At 41.6% G+C, this 20514-nt stretch overlaps 2 protein-coding genes across 7 annotated transcripts; both read right to left on the reverse strand.

Moving 5' to 3' along the window:
* Positions 1-898: 898 nt before the first annotated feature.
* LOC134196552 (uncharacterized) lies at positions 899-5922 on the reverse strand. Of its 2 annotated transcripts, XM_062665707.1 has the most exons (11): positions 5816-5922; positions 4791-4839; positions 4353-4466; positions 4204-4286; positions 4082-4138; positions 3819-3879; positions 3711-3752; positions 3258-3424; positions 3075-3197; positions 2496-2730; positions 901-2087 (listed from the first exon to the last, which is right to left on the reverse strand). In XM_062665707.1, the coding sequence occupies exons 1-11, from the start codon at positions 5834-5836 to the stop codon at positions 1201-1203; spliced, it is 1839 nt and encodes a 612-aa protein (XP_062521691.1). In that variant the 5' UTR covers positions 5837-5922; the 3' UTR covers positions 901-1200. The 2 variants fall into 2 exon arrangements, with proteins under 2 accessions (XP_062521690.1, XP_062521691.1); XM_062665706.1 differs by having other exon boundaries at positions 899-2087; positions 4204-4466.
* A 6435-nt stretch (positions 5923-12357) lies between these two features.
* On the reverse strand, positions 12358-16562 carry LOC134196736 (uncharacterized). 5 transcript variants are annotated; one of them, XM_062665956.1, is made up of 12 exons: positions 16454-16562; positions 15512-16037; positions 15401-15449; positions 15092-15161; positions 14881-15033; positions 14601-14692; positions 14478-14543; positions 13590-13707; positions 13350-13522; positions 13182-13274; positions 12740-12841; positions 12358-12680 (listed from the first exon to the last, which is right to left on the reverse strand). In XM_062665956.1, the coding sequence occupies exons 2-11, from the start codon at positions 15580-15582 to the stop codon at positions 12752-12754; spliced, it is 975 nt and encodes a 324-aa protein (XP_062521940.1). In that variant the 5' UTR covers positions 15583-16037; positions 16454-16562; the 3' UTR covers positions 12358-12680; positions 12740-12751. The 5 variants fall into 5 exon arrangements, with proteins under 5 accessions (XP_062521940.1, XP_062521939.1, XP_062521941.1 ...); XM_062665955.1 differs by having other exon boundaries at positions 15512-15652; positions 15811-16562; XM_062665957.1 differs by having other exon boundaries at positions 12358-12675; positions 15512-16562.
* Between the last annotated feature and the right edge of the window lie 3952 nt (positions 16563-20514).

Here is a 20514-nt window from a genome sequence, read left to right on the forward strand (position 1 = left end):
ACCTGTTCTTGCTTATATATATATATATATATACCTCTCTTCAACATCTGTACAGCAATAGCACTCCGCCTAACATTTCCGTGTTGTATAGGAAGGAGGTTACAAGTGCCATGATCTAATCACTGATCTTGCAGGCTCAGTCAAAGTGAATACCATAAAATCCACCAAGGTTCCTGTTTTACATTCGCTGATTCACACATGCATGGGTCGATCATCAACCTCTAGGCACTCGTCACCCTATAGACACAAAAGTTCGACTCCAAACATAAACAACATCTTGTAGAACTCTCGCTCTATTCTCTGTGAGTTCCAACTAGCTGCTTCTGCTTGACATGTTTGTGTGCAGATAGATGTATAGTTGTTTGGCAATTTAATTAATTAATGAACAATGAACCTTAATTCTTATATCTAGATGTATACAAAACGATAAATGTTGGTTGACCGTCTTCAGAAGCTCACAAATGGATGTCCCAGAAGAGACCATAGATTACATAAATAGGCTTAATTGCATGGCTATAGCGCTAGCTAACATCTCTAGTTAACGTTGGCATGCAACGTCACCTAGAACAGACTGTTGAAGCTCTATGCGCTAGAGTGCCATCTGCCTGTGAAACAAATTTAACTTGTATGACCATGTCAACTCCCAGAATACGTAGTTATACAGTTACGAAAAAATCCCACGCTTCATACACTTCCGGTTTGCTGTGTCGACCATTCGTTCCGATAAGCTGACACGCCGGTGACTTCACATTTTTAGTGTACAGTACTGTATAGTGTTCTGTGAGGAAAAGCCCTATAACTCCTAACAAATGCACGCATGCGCTAGCGTTTAGTACGTGTACGTCTAGAGCTATGATACAGTGCAACTGTTTTGTAAATGACAGCGGCAGACAAGCATAAAAATAGCTCTGCATGTTCTCATTGCTATTGATGTAGTGATGATGTCATGCATGCAGTCAAATTTCCTTGACCTTGTCTTATAGCACTTTGTCTTTTTGACCTGTGCCAAAATGACTGCATGAAATTTACGTAAATATGGCAGCAATTTAGCCAGCAAGGAAAAAAGAATGCAGAGATTGCTATGGGTGTAAGTATGTCCAGAAAGGTTATAATACCATGTATTCAATGATGGCTTAGGAATATACTCCTTTCAGTTATAAGTGAGACTGAGGCTTGTGACTTTCCCTGTAGTCCTGTACATTATACTGAGATCACACTATCACTGTCTGTGTCATCATTTTCCGTATAGTACGAAGGCCTGATGTTGACCATTTTCCTCCATGCCAATTCAAGACTTTGGTCATAAATACTTTTGATTTCTTCTGGATCTGTGGGACTGGGAACTTTCAATTGTACTCCAAGAGGAGGAAGCTGATACTCTGGCACATTCCTTATGAGCCTCACCAGTCTATCAAACTCATCAAGTGATGTCAGACAAATTCTAGGCGCTTTGATACGAAAGTTGTCAGGAATATATTTCTCTTCGCTGCTGTCTGTAATGACTGAAATAAATAGTGGTCTTCCTTGTTGTGGTCTAATTTGGGAAGCAATTTCATAGATTATAGCACTGGCAGTGTCACTGACTTTGTTTTCTGACCAAAATGCATCATAAAATTCTTCTGAACAGACAGCTACAACAGCTTGGATATTGTGCAAGGTGTCTCGTACCCATCTGGAGATGTCAATGTTTATCTTAGTTTCATATTGAGGTGCTGTGCAGTTAATGCCCATATCACGAAGACCTGTGAGAACCACATTTCGTGCGTAGTGTGCCTTCTGTTCATTTCCTTGGTGATAGATAACTATTGCCTCAAGCTCTCTGCTGGTGTCGTGCTCCTTTCTTTGGTTGGTGACTCTATTTTGACATTGAGAGCGTTCCTCATCAACAACAACAAGAAAGTTTTTGCCAGATTGTTTCTGATAAGATGGTGATGACCTTTGATGAGGATTTACTTTGGGGTAAATGTAACGAGCCAAAATGACAAGAATGAGAACAATGACAACAACGCACCCGCTTACTCCGATTGCCAGGGGAATGGTGTTATCATCTCCATTAATCTGTTCAGTTGTCTGAGGTGAAACATCCCCTGTTGTCAATTCAAGAGAACAAGGCAATAAAAGACACATTTGTCATATAGACCGTATTCTGGAAATTATTGTGCAGTTAACATAATGTGAGTCAACATGGTTGAAGGTGTGTAAGTAATAATGCTATTTATTGAATGTGAAGATAGAGCCACAACGCAACGACCAAATGAAAATACATGTAAATTGGAAGTTTTTCAATGAAGATGGGGTATAAGAAACACTCTATTTTGCAAAATAAAATAATTTTGCTTTTAAAAGGAATAATAATAATAATGGATAACCCCATTATTAATATATGCTTTGCTACACGTGATTACATACAAAACTGTCTAAATAGTGCATTTGGTGAATGACTCACAAAGTCTACCACATTAATTTCCAGAATTACGGTGTTGAGTTAAACTTACTTGACCAATTGGTAGAATTGAGGTCTGAAGTGTTGCTGTTGGTATGAGTAGTTTGAGTTGGAAGAGAAGTGTTGATGACTGCTGCTGTAGTTGGAATTAGAGGAGTGATTGAACTTGTCACTATTGGCTGATCAGCTCTAGTTGGAAAAGATGTGGTCACATGTGCATCTGTAGAAGGAATTGTAGGACTGGGAACTTTATTTCCCGACAATTGAATAAGTGAACTTTGTGTATTCTATAAAACAAAGTCAACACCATCAGTACATCACGTAATATAATACATTTCTATGCATTCAGTGATTTAATGTTATTAACTCATACTGTAAACCGGATCATTGACTTAGAGGTGAATTCTGTGCAATAGGTTTAGAAGAAAGACAAACAAACAGAAGAGAAATAGTCTAGAATGTAGATTTAATGTTGATTTCTGTTTACATGCACATTTTTAGAAAGCAAAATCTGTTTCTACTTTGAAATGCAAAGTACAGTCACATCGTTCTTTTACAGTACTAATAACCCTAGTTGTATAATAAGCAAGTACATGTACTATACACGATATGATACACGTTGTTAACTTACATATTTCGTATTCACTGCAATTGCCATATTTACACCCGGTGTTACACAATGTATATTTGGTGTTTCAGAACACTGTTTACATGATTCCTTCAGTACTGCCACTTGAGCTTCAAAATAGAGATTCTAAATGCACAGCAACATTTATGTTTACTTGCTGAATTCGGTGTGATAATGTGACCTCACCACATTAGCAACTTTTGGTACTTTCCAATTGCAACCATATGGACGAGTGTTTAAAGTTACTGTCACAATGTTGTTGAAATCATCTGCTCGACTAGGATCATCAATGTGGACGCAGAAATGAAGAAAAACCTTGTCTTCAACGAGTTTCAACTTTGGACTACTAATCTCTGCAAATAACATGTTCCAGGTAATGTCAACTGTTTTAGTAGTTATGATTGAATTTGGTTGTAAAGTACCAATACTCTTTATAGCTAAACATACGACTACATTGTGCACACCAACAGTATCTGGTCTTGATGCTTAGTGGCATGTCTCGAAAGTGACACACAGTGTGCAAGTTCCCAGTTATCGTGTATATGTATGTATTAATGGATTAAGGCATTTATAGTGCAAGTCACTTGAAGTGCAAACATGTGTACATTGGCAAGCAAACACCACATTTCACAAACTTACCCACACTGTTGTCACCTTTATGTACATTGCTCCAATCGCAGTCTAAAATAGTAGATGTAAGCGTACAGTCTCCTTCACAATCAATCTTACTTATTTAATTAGGCTTACCGACTTGATTACACTTATTTATGTATGTGACAGCAGAAGTTTGCCTCTTTAAATCAGACACCTAAACACAAAGTTAGAGTATATAATAATTTACTTGTAGACAATATCGTGATGTCTTGGTGTCTAATAAGCAACTACCTAGGCTGAGTATCTGCAGTACAACCACTGTATCGGTTTGGTGCAAACACAAATGAAATGCATCCGTCTAGTAATCGATTCATCCATAAATACGAAACATATAGCAACAGTTTAATTGACCTTACCCAAACTACATATTCTTTTATTGGTGCAGGCAAACTTATGGAATCACTCACAGTACCCTGCAAATACAAATACAAACATAAAAATCAATACAATAATTCAAATTAACCTCCATCACAAAAACCTTCGGTAAAGTTTTACAACTTGGTTGAACGTCACCAAAGGTAAATAGATCTTTCCACATGATTGACCAGGTCCTCATATGAGCTGTAGCAATAATGCAACGTACACAATAGATATCATGTAGACAATGATTCATCACATTTGCCAGACCCTTTCTGCATGTCCAAGCGAATGTAATGTGCCATTTTGCACCTGGCTTTTGTGATGTGCAACTGTAGTTGAGACGGACGCTTTCTTTCATATCATGGTTATACACTTCACAAGCTGTAGAAGTTAAAATTTGTTGTAGATTTATTAAACAAAAGGAAGCAAGTAGACAAACAAAACAAAACGTCGACACTAAATGCTGTAAAGTTGCTTGTTGAAAAACAATGAATAAATTTAGGTAATGCAACTATATCTGTCTGTGTAGCAAATCTTGCTTTTGTGTGTGTGTGTGTGTGTGTGTGTGTGTGTGTGTGCGTGCGTGCGTGTGTGTGTGTGTGTGTGTGTGTGTGTGTGTGTGTGTGTGTGTGTGTGTGTGTCCCCAACAGTGTACATGTGTTTGTGTGCATGTAGCAAATTGCATCAGCGATTACAACATCTTACTATTTTTATTGGCAAGACCACCACCAAAGTGACCAACTCCAACAAATAACTACAAAATATCCAACATGAATTAACAACTTAGTACGATCATATATAGAAACCATGTCATAATCAATCTGTCGTCTAGAGATCGAGTCAGCTAGTGTATGACCATGCACCATTCATTCGGTAGGTCTCTAGATAGCCTTTACTACTGTTCTAGTATTTGGTAACCCTAGGCATGCAGTACAGTCTACAGTGTCTAAGAATCAGCAGTGCAGTTGCGGTGCGCAGTTATACCACTTTAATTAGAGGACACGTATACAAGTGGATATTGCAATTGAAGTCAGTATCTAGTCATATCTACTTTACCTAGACACTCAATAGTTTGCAGCTCTAACCGTTTCCAAACAGTCAACTTGCAAAACACCGACATTTGTTTAGTTTTCAACCTAAGCTTGTATATTTATATGTTACGCGCAAAGCGTGCACGGATATATGCATGGACAAACTGTGCATTAAATTAAAATAAATTCTATTTTTTCCTGGGTAATTTCGTAGGTTTAGGTTTATGGGTTATGGTTAGGGTTAGGTATGGATGCATGGTTTTGTCTATGGATTGTCCAAATCTGCGCTTTGCGCGCAACATACTCTTTACATGCATGTACAGACGGTATCTATGCCAATTATGTGAACAACAGCGTGGACTACGCGTAAACTAGACAGTGAGTCTCGCGAATGCGAGTAAATCTCAACCTTTCTTTCTATAGATAAAGACACCGTAAACTCTACTAGAGCGGAGCCCGTCTTTGTTCGTTACTCAATTCAGACACCAAAGGCATCACGTGGCAGGAAACAGCGTAGATAGGGCAGACGCACGTTTCAAACACGCTGCTCACTAGATCCTAGAGCTAAACCCGGCCGTAGACTCTACTGTACGTGTCTAGTAAATGTGAAGTTGTGTCAGGCCAGCGTCAAACAGAGCCGTCTTGCGACCGAACAAAACCGAAAACAGAGCAAACGTAGCGAAACAAACGTTCACTTACCAAAAGCACTGCTCGGAGCATGTGGACACAACCAGACTAAACGTCGTTGTCTCACTCGACTAGTTCCTTTGTAATATTCAGACACGTAAACGCTGCCAGATTGGAAAGTGGAGGTAGAAGAAGCCCACTTGATGCGGTGGACGGGATCTAGAGGCCAAATACGTGCCTAGAGGGCAGATTCTCGCAAAATAACATCACCACTGCGCTTCCTGCATGCATGGCTTCTACGGCAGCTCACAAACTGGTCGCATACGCACAAGTGTACGCTCTCAAATACGAGTACTTTGATTTACTAAACGTCTAGCTTGCACCAAAAGGATAGCTAGCCTGGTGAGTCTGCTAGCTGCAGATAGAGATTACTGCAATATATGCTGCTAGCTAGACAGCAGAAACGCACAAATGCAGCCATCAGGTCGTGCACAAATAAGCCTCGTTTCTTTAGATAGAGACAAACAGTAACAGGGAATATGAATGACAACACTATAGTTAGGAGAATGCATGATACACAGCGTGTCACTTGCTTCAAAGAATCTACTGTCTAGCGGCGACACCGAGTACATGCATGCAGTGTGTACAAAAATGCTATTGCAAATACATTTACAATGCAGTTGTATTGGCATCCCGCAAAGAAAGAAAACTAGACGTCACAGCAACTTTTTTTGCTAGCATGCGCGAGTGTACCCAACCTAAAACCTGATACAGGGTACACAAGGCCTTTGTAGAGTTTATTATGGCAATATGTTGACAATAAACTCATCAATAGCAGCTGTTCTGATACCATACCGTTGTGTGTATGTCGCTGTGTGTGTGTGTGTGTGTGTGTGTGTGTGTGTGTGTGTGTGTGTGTGTGTGTGTGTGTGTGTGTGTGTGTGTGTGTGTGTGTGTGTGTGTGTGTGTGTGTGTGTGTGTGTGTGTGTGTTCACGTGTGTGTGTGTGTGTGTGTGTGTGTGTGTGTGTGTGTGTGTGTGTGTGTGTGTGTGTGTGTGTGTGTTGCTGTGTGTGTGTGTGTGTGTGTGTCGCTGTGTGTGTGTGTGTGTGTGTGTGTTGCTGTGTGTGTGTGTGTGTGTCGCTGTGTGTGTGTGTGTGTGTGTGTGTGTGTGTGTGTGTGTGTGTGTGTGTGTTCATGTGTGTGTGTTCATGTGTGTGTGTGTGTGTGTGTGTGTGTGTGTGTGTGTGTGTGTGTGTGTGTGTGTGTGTGTTGCTGTGTGTGTGTCTGTGTGTCGCTGTGTGTGTGTGTTCATGTGTGTGTGTGTGTGTGTGTGTGTGTGTGTGTGTGTGTGTGTGTGTGTGTGTGTGTTTATGTGTGTGTGTGTGTGTGTGTGTGTGTGTGTGTGTGTGTGTGTGTGTGTGTGTGTGTGTGTGTGTGTGTGTTTATGTGTGTGTGTGTGTGTGTGTGTGTGTGTGTGTGTGTGTGTGTGTGTGTGTGTGTGTGTGTGTGTGTGTGTGTGTTCATGTGTGTGTGTGTGTGTGTGTGTGTGTGTGTGTGTGTGTGTGTGTGTGTGTGTGTGTGTTGCTGTGTGTGTGTCTGTGTGTCGCTGTGTGTGTGTGTTCACGTGTGTGTGTGTGTGTGTGTGTGTGTGTGTGTGTGTGTGTGTGTGTGTGTGTTTATGTGTGTGTGTGTGTGTGTGTGTGTGTGTGTGTGTGTGTGTGTGTGTGTGTGTGTTGCTGTGTGTGTGTGTGTGTGTGTGTGTCGCTGTGTGTGTGTGTGTGTGTGTGTGTGTGTGTGTGTGTCGCTGTGTGTGTGTGTGTGTGTGTGTGTGTGTGTGTGTGTGTGTGTGTGTGTGTGTGTGTGTGTGTGTGTTCATGTGTGTGTGTGTGTGTGTGTGTGTGTGTGTGTGTGTGTGTGTGTGTGTGTGTGTGTGTGTGTGTGTGTGTGTGTGTTCATGTGTGTGTGTGTGTGTGTGTGTGTGTGTGTGTGTGTGTGTGTTCATGTGTGTGTGTGTGTGTGTGTGTGTGTGTGTGTGTGTGTGTGTGTGTGTGTGTGTGTGTGTGTGTGTGTGTGTGTGTGTGTGTGTGTGTGTGTGTGTGTTCATGTGTGTGTGTGTGTGTGTGTGTGTGTGTGTGTGTGTGTGTGTGTGTGTGTGTGTGTTGCTGTGTGTGTCTGTGTGTGTCGCTGTGTGTGTGTGTGTGTGTGTGTGTGTGTGTGTGTGTGTGTGTGTTCATGTGTGTGTGTGTGTGTGTGTGTGTGTGTGTGTGTGTGTGTGTGTGTGTGTGTGTGTGTTGCTGTGTGTGTGTCTGTGTGTCGCTGTGTGTGTGTGTGTGTGTGTGTGTGTGTGTGTGTGTGTGTGTGTGTGTGTGTGTGTTTATGTGTGTGTGTTTATGTGTGTGTGTGTGTGTGTGTGTGTGTGTGTGTGTGTGTGTGTGTGTGTGTGTGTGTGTGTGTTCATGTGTGTGTGTGTGTGTGTGTGTGTGTGTGTGTGTGTGTGTGTGTGTGTGTTCATGTGTGTGTGTGTGTGTGTGTGTGTGTGTGTGTGTGTGTGTGTGTGTGTGTGTGTGTGTTCATGTGTGTGTGTGTGTGTGTGTGTGTGTGTGTGTGTGTGTGTGTGTGTGTGTGTGTGTGTGTTCATGTGTGTGTGTGTGTGTGTGTGTGTGTGTGTGTTGCTGTGTGTGTGTCTGTGTGTCGCTGTGTGTGTGTGTGTGTGTGTGTGTGTGTGTGTGTGTGTGTGTGTGTGTGTGTGTGTGTGTGTGTGTGTGTGTGTGTGTTCATGTGTGTGTGTGTGTGTGTGTGTGTGTGTGTGTGTGTGTGTGTGTGTGTGTGTGTGTTCGTGTGTGTGTGTGTGTGTGTGTGTGTGTGTGTGTGTGTGTTTATGTGTGTGTGTGTGTGTGTGTGTGTGTGTGTGTGTGTGTGTGTGTGTGTGTGTGTGTGTGTGTGTGTGTGTGTGTGTGTTCATGTGTGTGTGTGTGTGTGTGTGTGTGTGTGTGTGTGTGTGTGTGTGTGTGTTCATGTGTGTGTGTGTGTGTGTGTGTGTGTGTGTGTGTGTGTGTGTGTGTGTGTGTGTTCATGTGTGTGTGTGTGTGTGTGTGTGTGTGTGTGTGTGTGTGTGTGTGTGTGTGTGTGTTTATGTGTGTGTGTGTGTGTGTGTGTGTGTGTGTGTGTGTGTGTGTGTGTGTGTTGCTGTGTGTGTGTCTGTGTGTCGCTGTGTGTGTGTGTGTGTGTGTGTGTGTGTGTGTGTGTGTGTGTGTGTGTGTGTGTGTGTGTGTGTTCATGTGTGTGTGTTCATGTGTGTGTGTGTGTGTGTGTGTGTGTGTGTGTGTGTGTGTGTGTGTGTGTGTGTGTGTGTGTGTTGCTGTGTGTGTGTCTGTGTGTCGCTGTGTGTGTGTGTTCATGTGTGTGTGTGTGTGTGTGTGTGTGTGTGTGTGTGTGTGTGTGTGTGTGTGTGTGTGTGTGTGTGTGTGTTTATGTGTGTGTGTGTGTGTGTGTGTGTGTGTGTGTGTGTGTGTGTGTGTGTGTGTGTGTGTGTTGTTTATGTGTGTGTGTGTGTGTGTGTGTGTGTGTGTGTGTGTGTGTGTGTGTGTGTGTGTGTGTGTGTTCATGTGTGTGTGTGTGTGTGTGTGTGTGTGTGTGTGTGTGTGTGTGTGTGTGTTGCTGTGTGTGTGTCTGTGTGTCGCTGTGTGTGTGTGTTCACGTGTGTGTGTGTGTGTGTGTGTGTGTGTGTGTGTGTGTGTGTGTGTGTGTTTATGTGTGTGTGTGTGTGTGTGTGTGTGTGTGTGTGTGTGTGTGTGTGTGTGTGTGTGTGTGTTGCTGTGTGTGTGTGTGTGTGTGTGTCGCTGTGTGTGTGTGTGTGTGTGTGTGTGTGTGTGTGTGTCGCTGTGTGTGTGTGTGTGTGTGTGTGTGTGTGTGTGTGTGTGTTCATGTGTGTGTGTGTGTGTGTGTGTGTGTGTGTGTGTGTGTGTGTGTGTGTGTGTGTGTGTGTGTGTGTTCATGTGTGTGTGTGTGTGTGTGTGTGTGTGTGTGTGTGTTCATGTGTGTGTGTGTGTGTGTGTGTGTGTGTGTGTGTGTGTGTGTGTGTGTGTGTGTGTGTGTGTGTTCATGTGTGTGTGTGTGTGTGTGTGTGTGTGTGTGTGTGTGTGTGTGTGTGTGTTGCTGTGTGTGTCTGTGTGTGTCGCTGTGTGTGTGTGTGTGTGTGTGTGTGTGTGTGTGTGTGTGTGTGTGTGTTCATGTGTGTGTGTGTGTGTGTGTGTGTGTGTGTGTGTGTGTGTGTGTGTGTGTGTTGCTGTGTGTGTGTCTGTGTGTCGCTGTGTGTGTGTGTGTGTGTGTGTGTGTGTGTGTGTGTGTGTGTGTGTGTGTGTGTGTGTGTGTTTATGTGTGTGTGTTTATGTGTGTGTGTGTGTGTGTGTGTGTGTGTGTGTGTGTGTGTGTGTGTGTGTGTGTTCATGTGTGTGTGTGTGTGTGTGTGTGTGTGTGTGTGTGTGTGTGTGTGTGTGTGTGTGTGTGTGTTCATGTGTGTGTGTGTGTGTGTGTGTGTGTGTGTGTGTGTGTGTGTGTGTGTGTGTGTGTGTGTGTTCATGTGTGTGTGTGTGTGTGTGTGTGTGTGTGTGTGTGTGTGTGTGTGTGTGTGTGTGTGTGTTCATGTGTGTGTGTGTGTGTGTGTGTGTGTTGCTGTGTGTGTGTCTGTGTGTCGCTGTGTGTGTGTGTGTGTGTGTGTGTGTGTGTGTGTGTGTGTGTGTGTGTGTGTGTGTGTGTGTGTGTGTGTGTGTGTGTGTTCATGTGTGTGTGTGTGTGTGTGTGTGTGTGTGTGTGTGTGTGTGTGTGTGTGTGTTCATGTGTGTGTGTGTGTGTGTGTGTGTGTGTGTGTGTGTGTGTGTTTATGTGTGTGTGTGTGTGTGTGTGTGTGTGTGTGTGTGTGTGTGTGTGTGTGTGTGTGTGTGTGTGTGTTCATGTGTGTGTGTGTGTGTGTGTGTGTGTGTGTGTGTGTGTGTGTGTGTGTGTGTTCATGTGTGTGTGTGTGTGTGTGTGTGTGTGTGTGTGTGTGTGTTCATGTGTGTGTGTGTGTGTGTGTGTGTGTGTGTGTGTGTGTGTGTGTGTGTGTGTGTGTGTGTGTTTATGTGTGTGTGTGTGTGTGTGTGTGTGTGTGTGTGTGTGTGTGTGTGTGTGTTCATGTGTGTGTGTGTGTGTGTGTGTGTGTGTGTGTGTGTGTGTGTGTGTGTGTGTGTGTGTGTGTGTGTGTGTTCATGTGTGTGTGTGTGTGTGTGTGTGTGTGTGTGTGTGTGTGTGTGTGTGTGTGTATGTGTGTGTGTGTGTTCATGTGTGTGTGTGTGTGTGTGTGTGTGTGTGTGTGTGTGTGTGTGTGTGTGTGTTCATGTGTGTGTGTGTGTGTGTGTGTGTGTGTGTGTGTGTGTGTGTGTGTGTGTGTTGCTGTGTGTGTCTGTGTGTCGCTGTGTGTGTGTGTGTGTGTGTGTGTGTGTGTGTGTGTATGTGTGTGTGTGTGTGTGTGTGTGTTCATGTGTGTGTGTTCATGTGTGTGTGTGTGTGTGTGTGTGTGTGTGTGTGTGTGTGTGTGTGTGTGTGTTGCTGTGTGTGTGTGTGTGTTGCTGTGTGTGTGTGTGTGTGTGTGTGTGTGTGTGTGTGTGTCTTTGCTTCTGAAGAAGCATTAGAGAAAATATCTACATTTTCTTATCTTGGTAGTGTCATCTCTGATGATTGCACCGTAAATAATGACATTGCTACACGCTTGCAAAAAGCAACAGATGATATGGTGCACTTCAAAAGAGGCTGTGGAGTCAAACAGGTATCAAAGTAAAAACTAAAATCAAAGTATACAAAGCAGTCATTCTTACAACTCTTTTATATGGGTCACAATCATGGACGCTTTACAGGAGAAACATTAAAGAACTTGAAAAATTCCATCTTAGTAGTCTGCGTTGTATCTCGCGAATTCATTGGAGTGAAAGAGTGTCAAATAGTGAGGTTCTGAAACGATCTGGTATGACAGGGATTGAATGTATGATAACAAAACAACAACTACAATGGGTCAGTCATGTCACAAGAATGAATGACAGAAGGCTACCAAAGCAAGTGTTCTTTGGACAGTTGTTAAATGCTAAGAGAAGAACTGGTGGCCACAAACTTAGATATAAAGACATGTTGCGTCATCATCTGCAGAATGTGGGCATCAATCAGGACAATTGGGAATCACTGGCATCTAATCGTTTGGTTTGGAGAAAGAAAGCGTCATCTGGTCTAAAGAAGTTTGAGGATGAGAGAATGAAAAAAAGGAGAAGAACGACGACACATACACCAGCAAATGGCTCAAGGAGTAATTACAAGCCAACATGTATGCGCCATCTGTCATGGCGATCGTCATTCTCGTATTGGTCTCTATGCACATGAACAAGCACACAAGCGATGGTTGAATTCTAATCAGTAGAGAAGTCGTGAACTCGTACATGAGTAGCGGACAGTGAATGAATGTGGTGTGTGTGTGTGTGTGTGTGTGTGTGTGTGTGTGTGTGTGTGTGTGTGTGTGTGTGTGTGTGTGTGTGCATGACAACCACAAAACAATGGATAAACAGCCAATCACAAACCGTCAATGTTCACAAGATTGTCATCAGAACAGTCTAATTATCGTTTGCAATTACAGGGTTTTGTCGAAATGAACAACTACATGTATATGCATTAACATCAGCAACAGCTAACGAGAAAGCAATTATAGTTAGTTGACTAACTAGGAAATCAAAAATCTGTGACGTGTAAACCAATTCACGGTATTGCAAAAGCAATATTTAAACTACAACTAAATGACAGTAAACCAATATGTTTATGCATTCTGATTAACAAAATCAACAGTCATGTCACGTGATTGTTGATGATAACATCCAATTGATCATTCAAACTTGAAACAGTTTTTAGTTTTTCCAAACTACGCTAAACAAACGCAATCTATTGAGCAACAGTAATAAAATAAATATATTGCATCTATGTACCTGAGAGGCAGCCTAACTTGAAGGTTTATCAGGAAGAGTAACAATTGCAATTCGTTGTGCATCACAGTCACTTTCACGTTGTCGATGGTAACGCACAGTCACCTTCATACATACAATTCACATTTGATGGCAACATGCATATAATGTCAATTGATAGGACGTGACACTACTTGTATTGTAGTAAGTACACCAGAGTGATTCTGAGTGCAGTTGTGCAATTAATAAAGCAGCAGTCCATAACTGTGTAGATACCATCACACATCACACAAACACACACAAATACACACACACACACACACACACACACACACACACACACACACACACACACACACACACACACACACACACACACACACCAGTTATTGTTAATATCTATTGTTAACTAACCACGTAAGGAAAATCAAATGGTACAACATCATGCCAGATCTTGTGCACTCACCACAAGCTTTATCTGAGATCCCCATTTCAATGTGCATGAATCATGACGAGAACAACGCACGCAATCAGTCAATGTTACATTTATAAAATGACTCTAAATCAATAGCAATCGACAAGATTACAAACTACTTGTTTCGATTACTGAATTACTAAATTTAAAGCCACTCACTCCTTGTGAAAAATACTTAATGTTGCTGTGAACATTCCACCAGTTGCAGCTTCCTTGAAGTGGCCGATAACTCACAGTCAAAGAGGAAGTATGAGTGCGTATACTAAAACGAACGTTGAACGCCACACCCAAACTATCCTCATTAACTGCAATTCCCACTGGTTGTTTGATAACTACATGGTGGCAAAAAGCGACATTCTTGCATGGTTTCAGTTTGAACATCAAAATATATTCTCTGACCGGTACATTCAGATGTAGAGTTTTTCCTTGTCATTTCACCTTTTTTGCATGATCCTCGTTTGACAGCAATTGTTTGAAAATCATTACTGATTAGATTGTCTTTGTTTACTCCGTGCACCTTAATAAAGAAGAAAAGAACACACTTGATTTAACCACGCACGTAAACACACACACACACACACACACACACACACACACACACACACACACACACACCACCACCACCACCACCACCACCACCACCACCACCACCACCACCACCACACATCGTGTACACCACCACCACACCACACCACACCACCACACCACCACCATGCCACACCACACCACCACACCACCACCACACCACATCACCACTACACCACCACCATGCCACCACACCACCACAACACCACCACTTCACCACACACCACCACCACACCACACTAGTACACCAGCACACCAGCACACCACCACACCACACCATCATCACACCACCACACCACCACCACACCACAAAACACCACACCACACCATAATACCACTACACCATACCACCACCACACTACACCATACCACCACACCACACCACACCCCACCACCACCACCACCACCACAACGCATCACACCGTATCATACCACACTACACCACACCACCATACCACCACTACACCACAAAACACCACACCACACCACCATACCACTACACCATACCACCACCACACCACACCACACCACACCACACCACACCACACCACATCACACTACACCATCACCACCACAACGCATCGCATCGCACCACACCACACCACACCACACCACCACCCTACCACCATCACATCACACCACACCACACCACAACTGTCCAACAATACACAAGCATTGGCAGGCTTTGCAAAATTAACTTACTTTAAATCGATATCCCCCAAGCTGACCGCCTGGTTGGTGTAAAAGAAGTCGGGCATAATTCTTTACCTTCATGTAAAGTTTCAATTAACCCTCCAGAAAAGTGAAAGGTTACATTACTAATACCTTTGGTATTTGCCGACATGGTGTAACTATGGAACCGCCCAACACGTTTAGTTCACTCCAAACCATTACGTAAGCAACAGTCCTGTTTGAATCTATTATACAGCATATGACGTGAGCAATCATGCACTCAATACCCAAAGCAACACACACACACACACACACACACACACACACACACACACACACACACACACACACACACACAGCACAAGCATTCTTGTTACAAACCCACGCACTGCACACGCCTCTGTTAATGACTATCTTAATTATGTACATGTACCTCCTTCAGTTTCCAGTTGAATTGCAACGATCCACTTTCCTCCTTTCTTCTCAACGCAAGTTGTTGAAAGATTTGAAGGTGGTACAGGACCATCGTTTGTTTTTCCATCAAACACACCATACTCATAGAATCCTCCTAAATTCTTTGTGCAAACTTAAGAAACAGAATGGATCACCACATTTATCAAACACAGCAAAGTGTGATAACCAACTTTTAGATGCTGTAGCAACGACAGAAACGTTGAACAATCCCATGAAGATGAAATGTAAGAAAACCAAAAACTAGAGCAGAATAAAGACATCAAACACCGACACGACAGCAAAAATAAATACCAATAGGATTGGATAGCTACCAGCTACAATAGAATGCTATATACAGCAACAACTCATATCAATGTTCACTCCGGTAGCAAATATTGTTATATCATAACTGTCTGTCTTTCATTTCCCCACAAGTACTGTAGATACAGTATGTGTGCCTTTGATACAGTAAAGTTTGCTAATGTAAACACTCTACTCACTTGTAACATGATGAAAGTCAGACACAACTTGAACACAACTTGAATACAACTAGTCAAATAATTACCGAGAGTTTAGACTTCAAGTGTACTGTACCCAAAGAGCATTCTGACTATATAGCAGTCTGTTGTAACGCAATAGCCGATACGCATCCTGTTCCGCCCATGATCAGGCATGAAACCATTTGTTGTAGTTTGACTGTTGCTATGCACTTGAACTCCAAAATCGACCCCTCACGGAATCTTCTTCACACCCTATGTGTAATCAGCAAAGTGCAAAGCAAATTGTACAAAAATTATACAAGTACGCAATTCATTCAGAAAATATTTGCAGGTACAATTAATGTACCAGACTATAGCATGCAGTTCTGAATAGCACACATGTATACTATGCACATGCTGTCATCACCTACCTGTTCTTGCTTATAGATATATACCTCTCTTCAACATCTGTACAGCAATAGCACTCCGCCTAACGTTTCCGTGTTGTATAGGAAGGAGGTTACAAGTGCCATGATCTAATCACTGATCTTGCAGGCTCAGTCAAAGTGAATACCATAAAATCCACCAAGGTTCCTGTTTTACATTCGCTGATTCACACATGCATGGGTCGATCATCAACCTCTAGGCACTCGTCACCCTATAGACACAAAAGTTCGACTCCAAACATAAACAACATCTTGTAGAACTCTCGCTCTATTCTCTGTGAGTTCCAACTAGCTGCTTCTGCTTGACATGTTTGTGTGCAGATAGATGTATAGTTGTTTGGCAATTTAATTAATTAATGAACAATGAACCTTAATTCTTATATCTAGATGTATACAAAACGATAAATGTTGGTTGACCGTCTTCAGAAGCTCACAAATGGATGTCCCAGAAGAGACCATAGATTACATAAATAGGCTTAATTGCATGGCTATAGCGCTAGCAAACAAACAGACTGTTGAAGCTCTATGCGCTAGAGTGCCATCTGCCTGTGAAACAAATTTAACTTCTATGATCATGTCAACTTCCAGAATACGTAGTTACAGTTACGAAAAAATCCACGCTTCATACACTTCCGGTTTGCTGTGTCGACCATTCGTTCCGATAAGCTGACACGCCGGTGACTTCACGTTTTTAGTGTACAGTACTGTATAGTGTTCTGTGAGGGAAAGCCCTATAACTCCTAACAAATGCACGCATGCGCTAGCGTTTTAGTACGTGTACGTCTAGAGCTATGATACAGTGCAACTGTTTGTAGATGACAGCGACAGACAAGCATAAAAATAGCTCTGCATGTTCTCATTGCTACTGATGTAGTGATGATGTCATGCATGCAGTCAAATTTCCTTGACCTTGTCTTATAGCACTTTGTCTTTTTGACCTGTGCCAAAATGACTGCATGAAATTTACGTAAATATGGCAGCAATTTAGCCAGCAAGGAAAAAAGAATGCAGAGATTGCTATGGGTGTAAGTATGTCCAGAAAGGTTATAATACCATGTATTCAATGATGGCTTAGGAATATACTCCTTTCAGTTGGTCTTTGCAAATTCTTGTCAAATCAAGGAAGCTATAGTTTGGACTGTCTACAGTCAACTCAATTGTTTTATATTCAGACACTGCTCAGTGTTAAATGTTAGTGCTTTGAAACAATTTGAGGCTTAGCCGCTATACGTATATGTAGACAGACATTGAAATGCATTCATAAATAAAGGTTTGCTGCAATAGACACACTTTGTTACATTGTTGTGTTGGAACTGTATTGTATGTATACTTCATACCTTGTGTCCCAAGTTCACTACATACATATGCCATAATCATAATACACGATTAGTTATAATTGCCACAACAGTTGAATGATTGACCTTCTACTACTGAAGGCTGTTACAGCATAGAAACAGTCTAGCCTGTGTTTGTACTTTAAAGACAAATGCTCGATCAATAGTCACATGGCAAATTCATCAGCTATGTCATCAGTGCAGGTGTCCAACAACTTTCATCTTGCAGTAAGGCAAACTGTACATATGATCATTTCAATTACCTCTCAAACGGTTGACAATGTCGTCTGTTTCTGGTCCTTAGTAAGTACATGTTTCTGATCTGGTCCTGGTACATGATGTACCTGACATGATCTTCGAGATCTCACCACAATGACAATTACAATAATAGGGATGATAAACAGTAATGTTGTAACAGGTACTGCAATCTTCCAACTTGACATACTTGTACTTGGATTGCTGGTGACTGGAATGGTCAGATTAGTTTGACGGCAAGTATTTTCATGTGGAGATCTACAAACCTACAACATATCAACTTCAGTGAGTTGCCACATCCTCGTGACGACACATTATAGTACGTCAAACTCAATGATTGACCCTTCCCTTAATTCACAATCACAACTATGATCAGGACAATCAGGAACTGGTCAGTCTATCAAATGTCTCTAACAAACAGACAATTTGATGGTTACCACCAACAACAAAAGTTTGATCTTCTTACTCCTGATGGATATAATGGACTCTCATTACTTGGTGAATTCCAATAGCAATGACGTCGACGACAGCATTGTCCGACAGACAATATCACGTGTGATATTGTAAGGTCATCATTTATGTTGATAGGAATGCTTGTATAAATACAAAGTCTGGCATGAACTGTGCCATTTGATATGTACAAGTTTGGTTTGCCAATAGCTGTATTGCAAACAAATGTACTTTCACATATTATACACCAAAAATAAATTGTTATGCATATGCACATGCTGACTGATATCTCCTGACAACAAGGGATCATTCACTGAGCACGCTATTCAACACAAACAATTGTTCTTGAGGATGAGAACTACAATGCATGTATTGCAATATATTGCAATACATAGCTTACGTGGTGGACAGCTACTGGAATCAATTCTTTTACTGAATCTATTGTGGCTCTTAGAACGGTTTCCACTTGTGCCATAGACCCATACAAACACCAACATATTTCACCATAAATAGATAAACAGCAGTCTGTTAATTTTGACTCTAAAGTTCACTTTAGAGTCAAAATTAACAGAATTGTATCTATGCCTTTGTGCCTTTACAAAGATTCTGTAAAGCAACTATCTATCACTATGCAAGCCAGACATTAATAACAAACATAATTAAAGAAATGCTGGAAACACAAGTTGAAGACATACAAAAATTAATATACACCACTAATCTAATGTAAACTCCATACTGGTGTGTGTGTGTGTGTGTGTGTGTGTGTGTGTGTGTGTGTGTGTGTGTGTGTGTGTGTGTGTGTGTGTGTGTGTGTGTGTGTGTGTGTGTGTGTGTGTGTGTGTGTGTGTGTGTGTCTGTGTGTGTAGTATTCATTCTGTAGCATTTTTTGATGGTTTGTGTAAAAAGATGAAAGATGAAACTTATTAATTAATAAAATTATTATTGCCAAGTAGTCACATAAACACAATTTGCTTACAGTTGGTTGATTGACCATGTGCAAAAACCAATTTCTGGACGATATAATGTGTTAGCTCTAATTGAGAGCGGCATCACCCTCAATATATACATAAATACATACACACATCTACACATTACAGTACACTGACATAAATGACATAGTTTTGGCTCTCTGATGAAGACAGAATTCCCAATGTTTGTGTGATCTGCACGAAAACACAGCATAATGACAGTCTTCACAACATGCAGCATATATATGCCAATACAACCAGACCTGTTGCCTGTTGAATAAACGGCAATAATTTGATGGTTCACCTACTCCAGTTGCTGAAATAGTGACAAGAAAGCCATCTGTAGCATCTGGCAATGAAAACACTCAAGTTTGTTCACAGATGGCGGTGAAAGTGTCTCGTTTTCTTGTAAACCCGTACATGCTATAAGCAACACAACAGGCATACACACACACACACACACACACACACACACACACACACACACACACACACACACACACACACACACACACACACACACACACTGATCACATCCGCTCTCGTCATGACAACTCACAAACTCTTCCTTCCATAACAATTAAGTTTTCATTCCAGCTAGCTATATTAAGTTAATAACCAAACCCTATGAATGCACAAATTACAAAGCCACATATACCATGTACTAAATGTATTCAGCCATAACTATTTTCTGGAGCTTAATTCAATTACCATCAGGACAGTAACAGGAAAAGTAAGGTAGGATATCTTACCCGACACACCGCCTTGATAGCTGAGGAATACCTGCACAATCACAATTAGATGAAAGAGTACCATTACAACACATTTTTCCGGTTTTCACTATTTTCCAAGTGGTACACATGCTGCAATTTAGTAGCAAGCAGGCGAGATCTCATCTATCTAGACCTGACATTTTGACACTCAGATGTCTAGCTAGTGATAGCTATAGGTGTGATTTTTTGACTTGCAAAAGTGCAACTAAAACGCAAGTCAGACTACGAAATCGAAAGCTCTAGATTCAACTCTGACTGGTCCATGCATTCTCAAGCACTAACTACTTACCAGAGATACAAGATAAACCAACACACACACAGAATGAAAACGACAAGCTAGCATCATCTACGAACAACCCGGCCGGCATAGCTAGTCTAGTCGTTTTCAATAGAATAGAAGGAGCACCTAGTTTTGAAGTATTCGTTGCGTGACTACGGAAGCCGACTCTCACGTAATCTGAATACAAAGAACAAATTTCGGAATGTATTTCACATGGTGCGACAGAGTTAGAAGCTGTTTTTTTGTATGACTGATTGTAGTAATAGATGTACTAATTAATTAATCAGTGACTGTTGACTGTCTAAGCTAAATATATTGGCTTTATTAGCTAGTTAATAATTGATTGCTATGTAGTTGTTGAACTTCACTTTAGAGATTTGTAGTTAGTTAGGTATCCTATATGCATGTGCTGTATAACCGGTTATTTCTGTGATCATGATATTCCTGCGAATTCTGTGAAGAAATCAGATTCATGGAGTGCACAAATAGAATTTGCAAATATTTATGCTTATCTTCGAGTCCCAGGAGTCATGTTGCGACACATGTACATGCATGTGTAGATGTGTGTACCAGTAACTGTCTTCCTGGTTGGAATGCAGAAATTTAATTTGCAGCTAAAACTTTTGTCT

This window comes from Corticium candelabrum, chromosome 21 (assembly GCF_963422355.1).
Source record: "Corticium candelabrum chromosome 21, ooCorCand1.1, whole genome shotgun sequence".
NCBI classification, from domain to species: Eukaryota; Metazoa; Porifera; class Homoscleromorpha; order Homosclerophorida; family Plakinidae; genus Corticium; species Corticium candelabrum.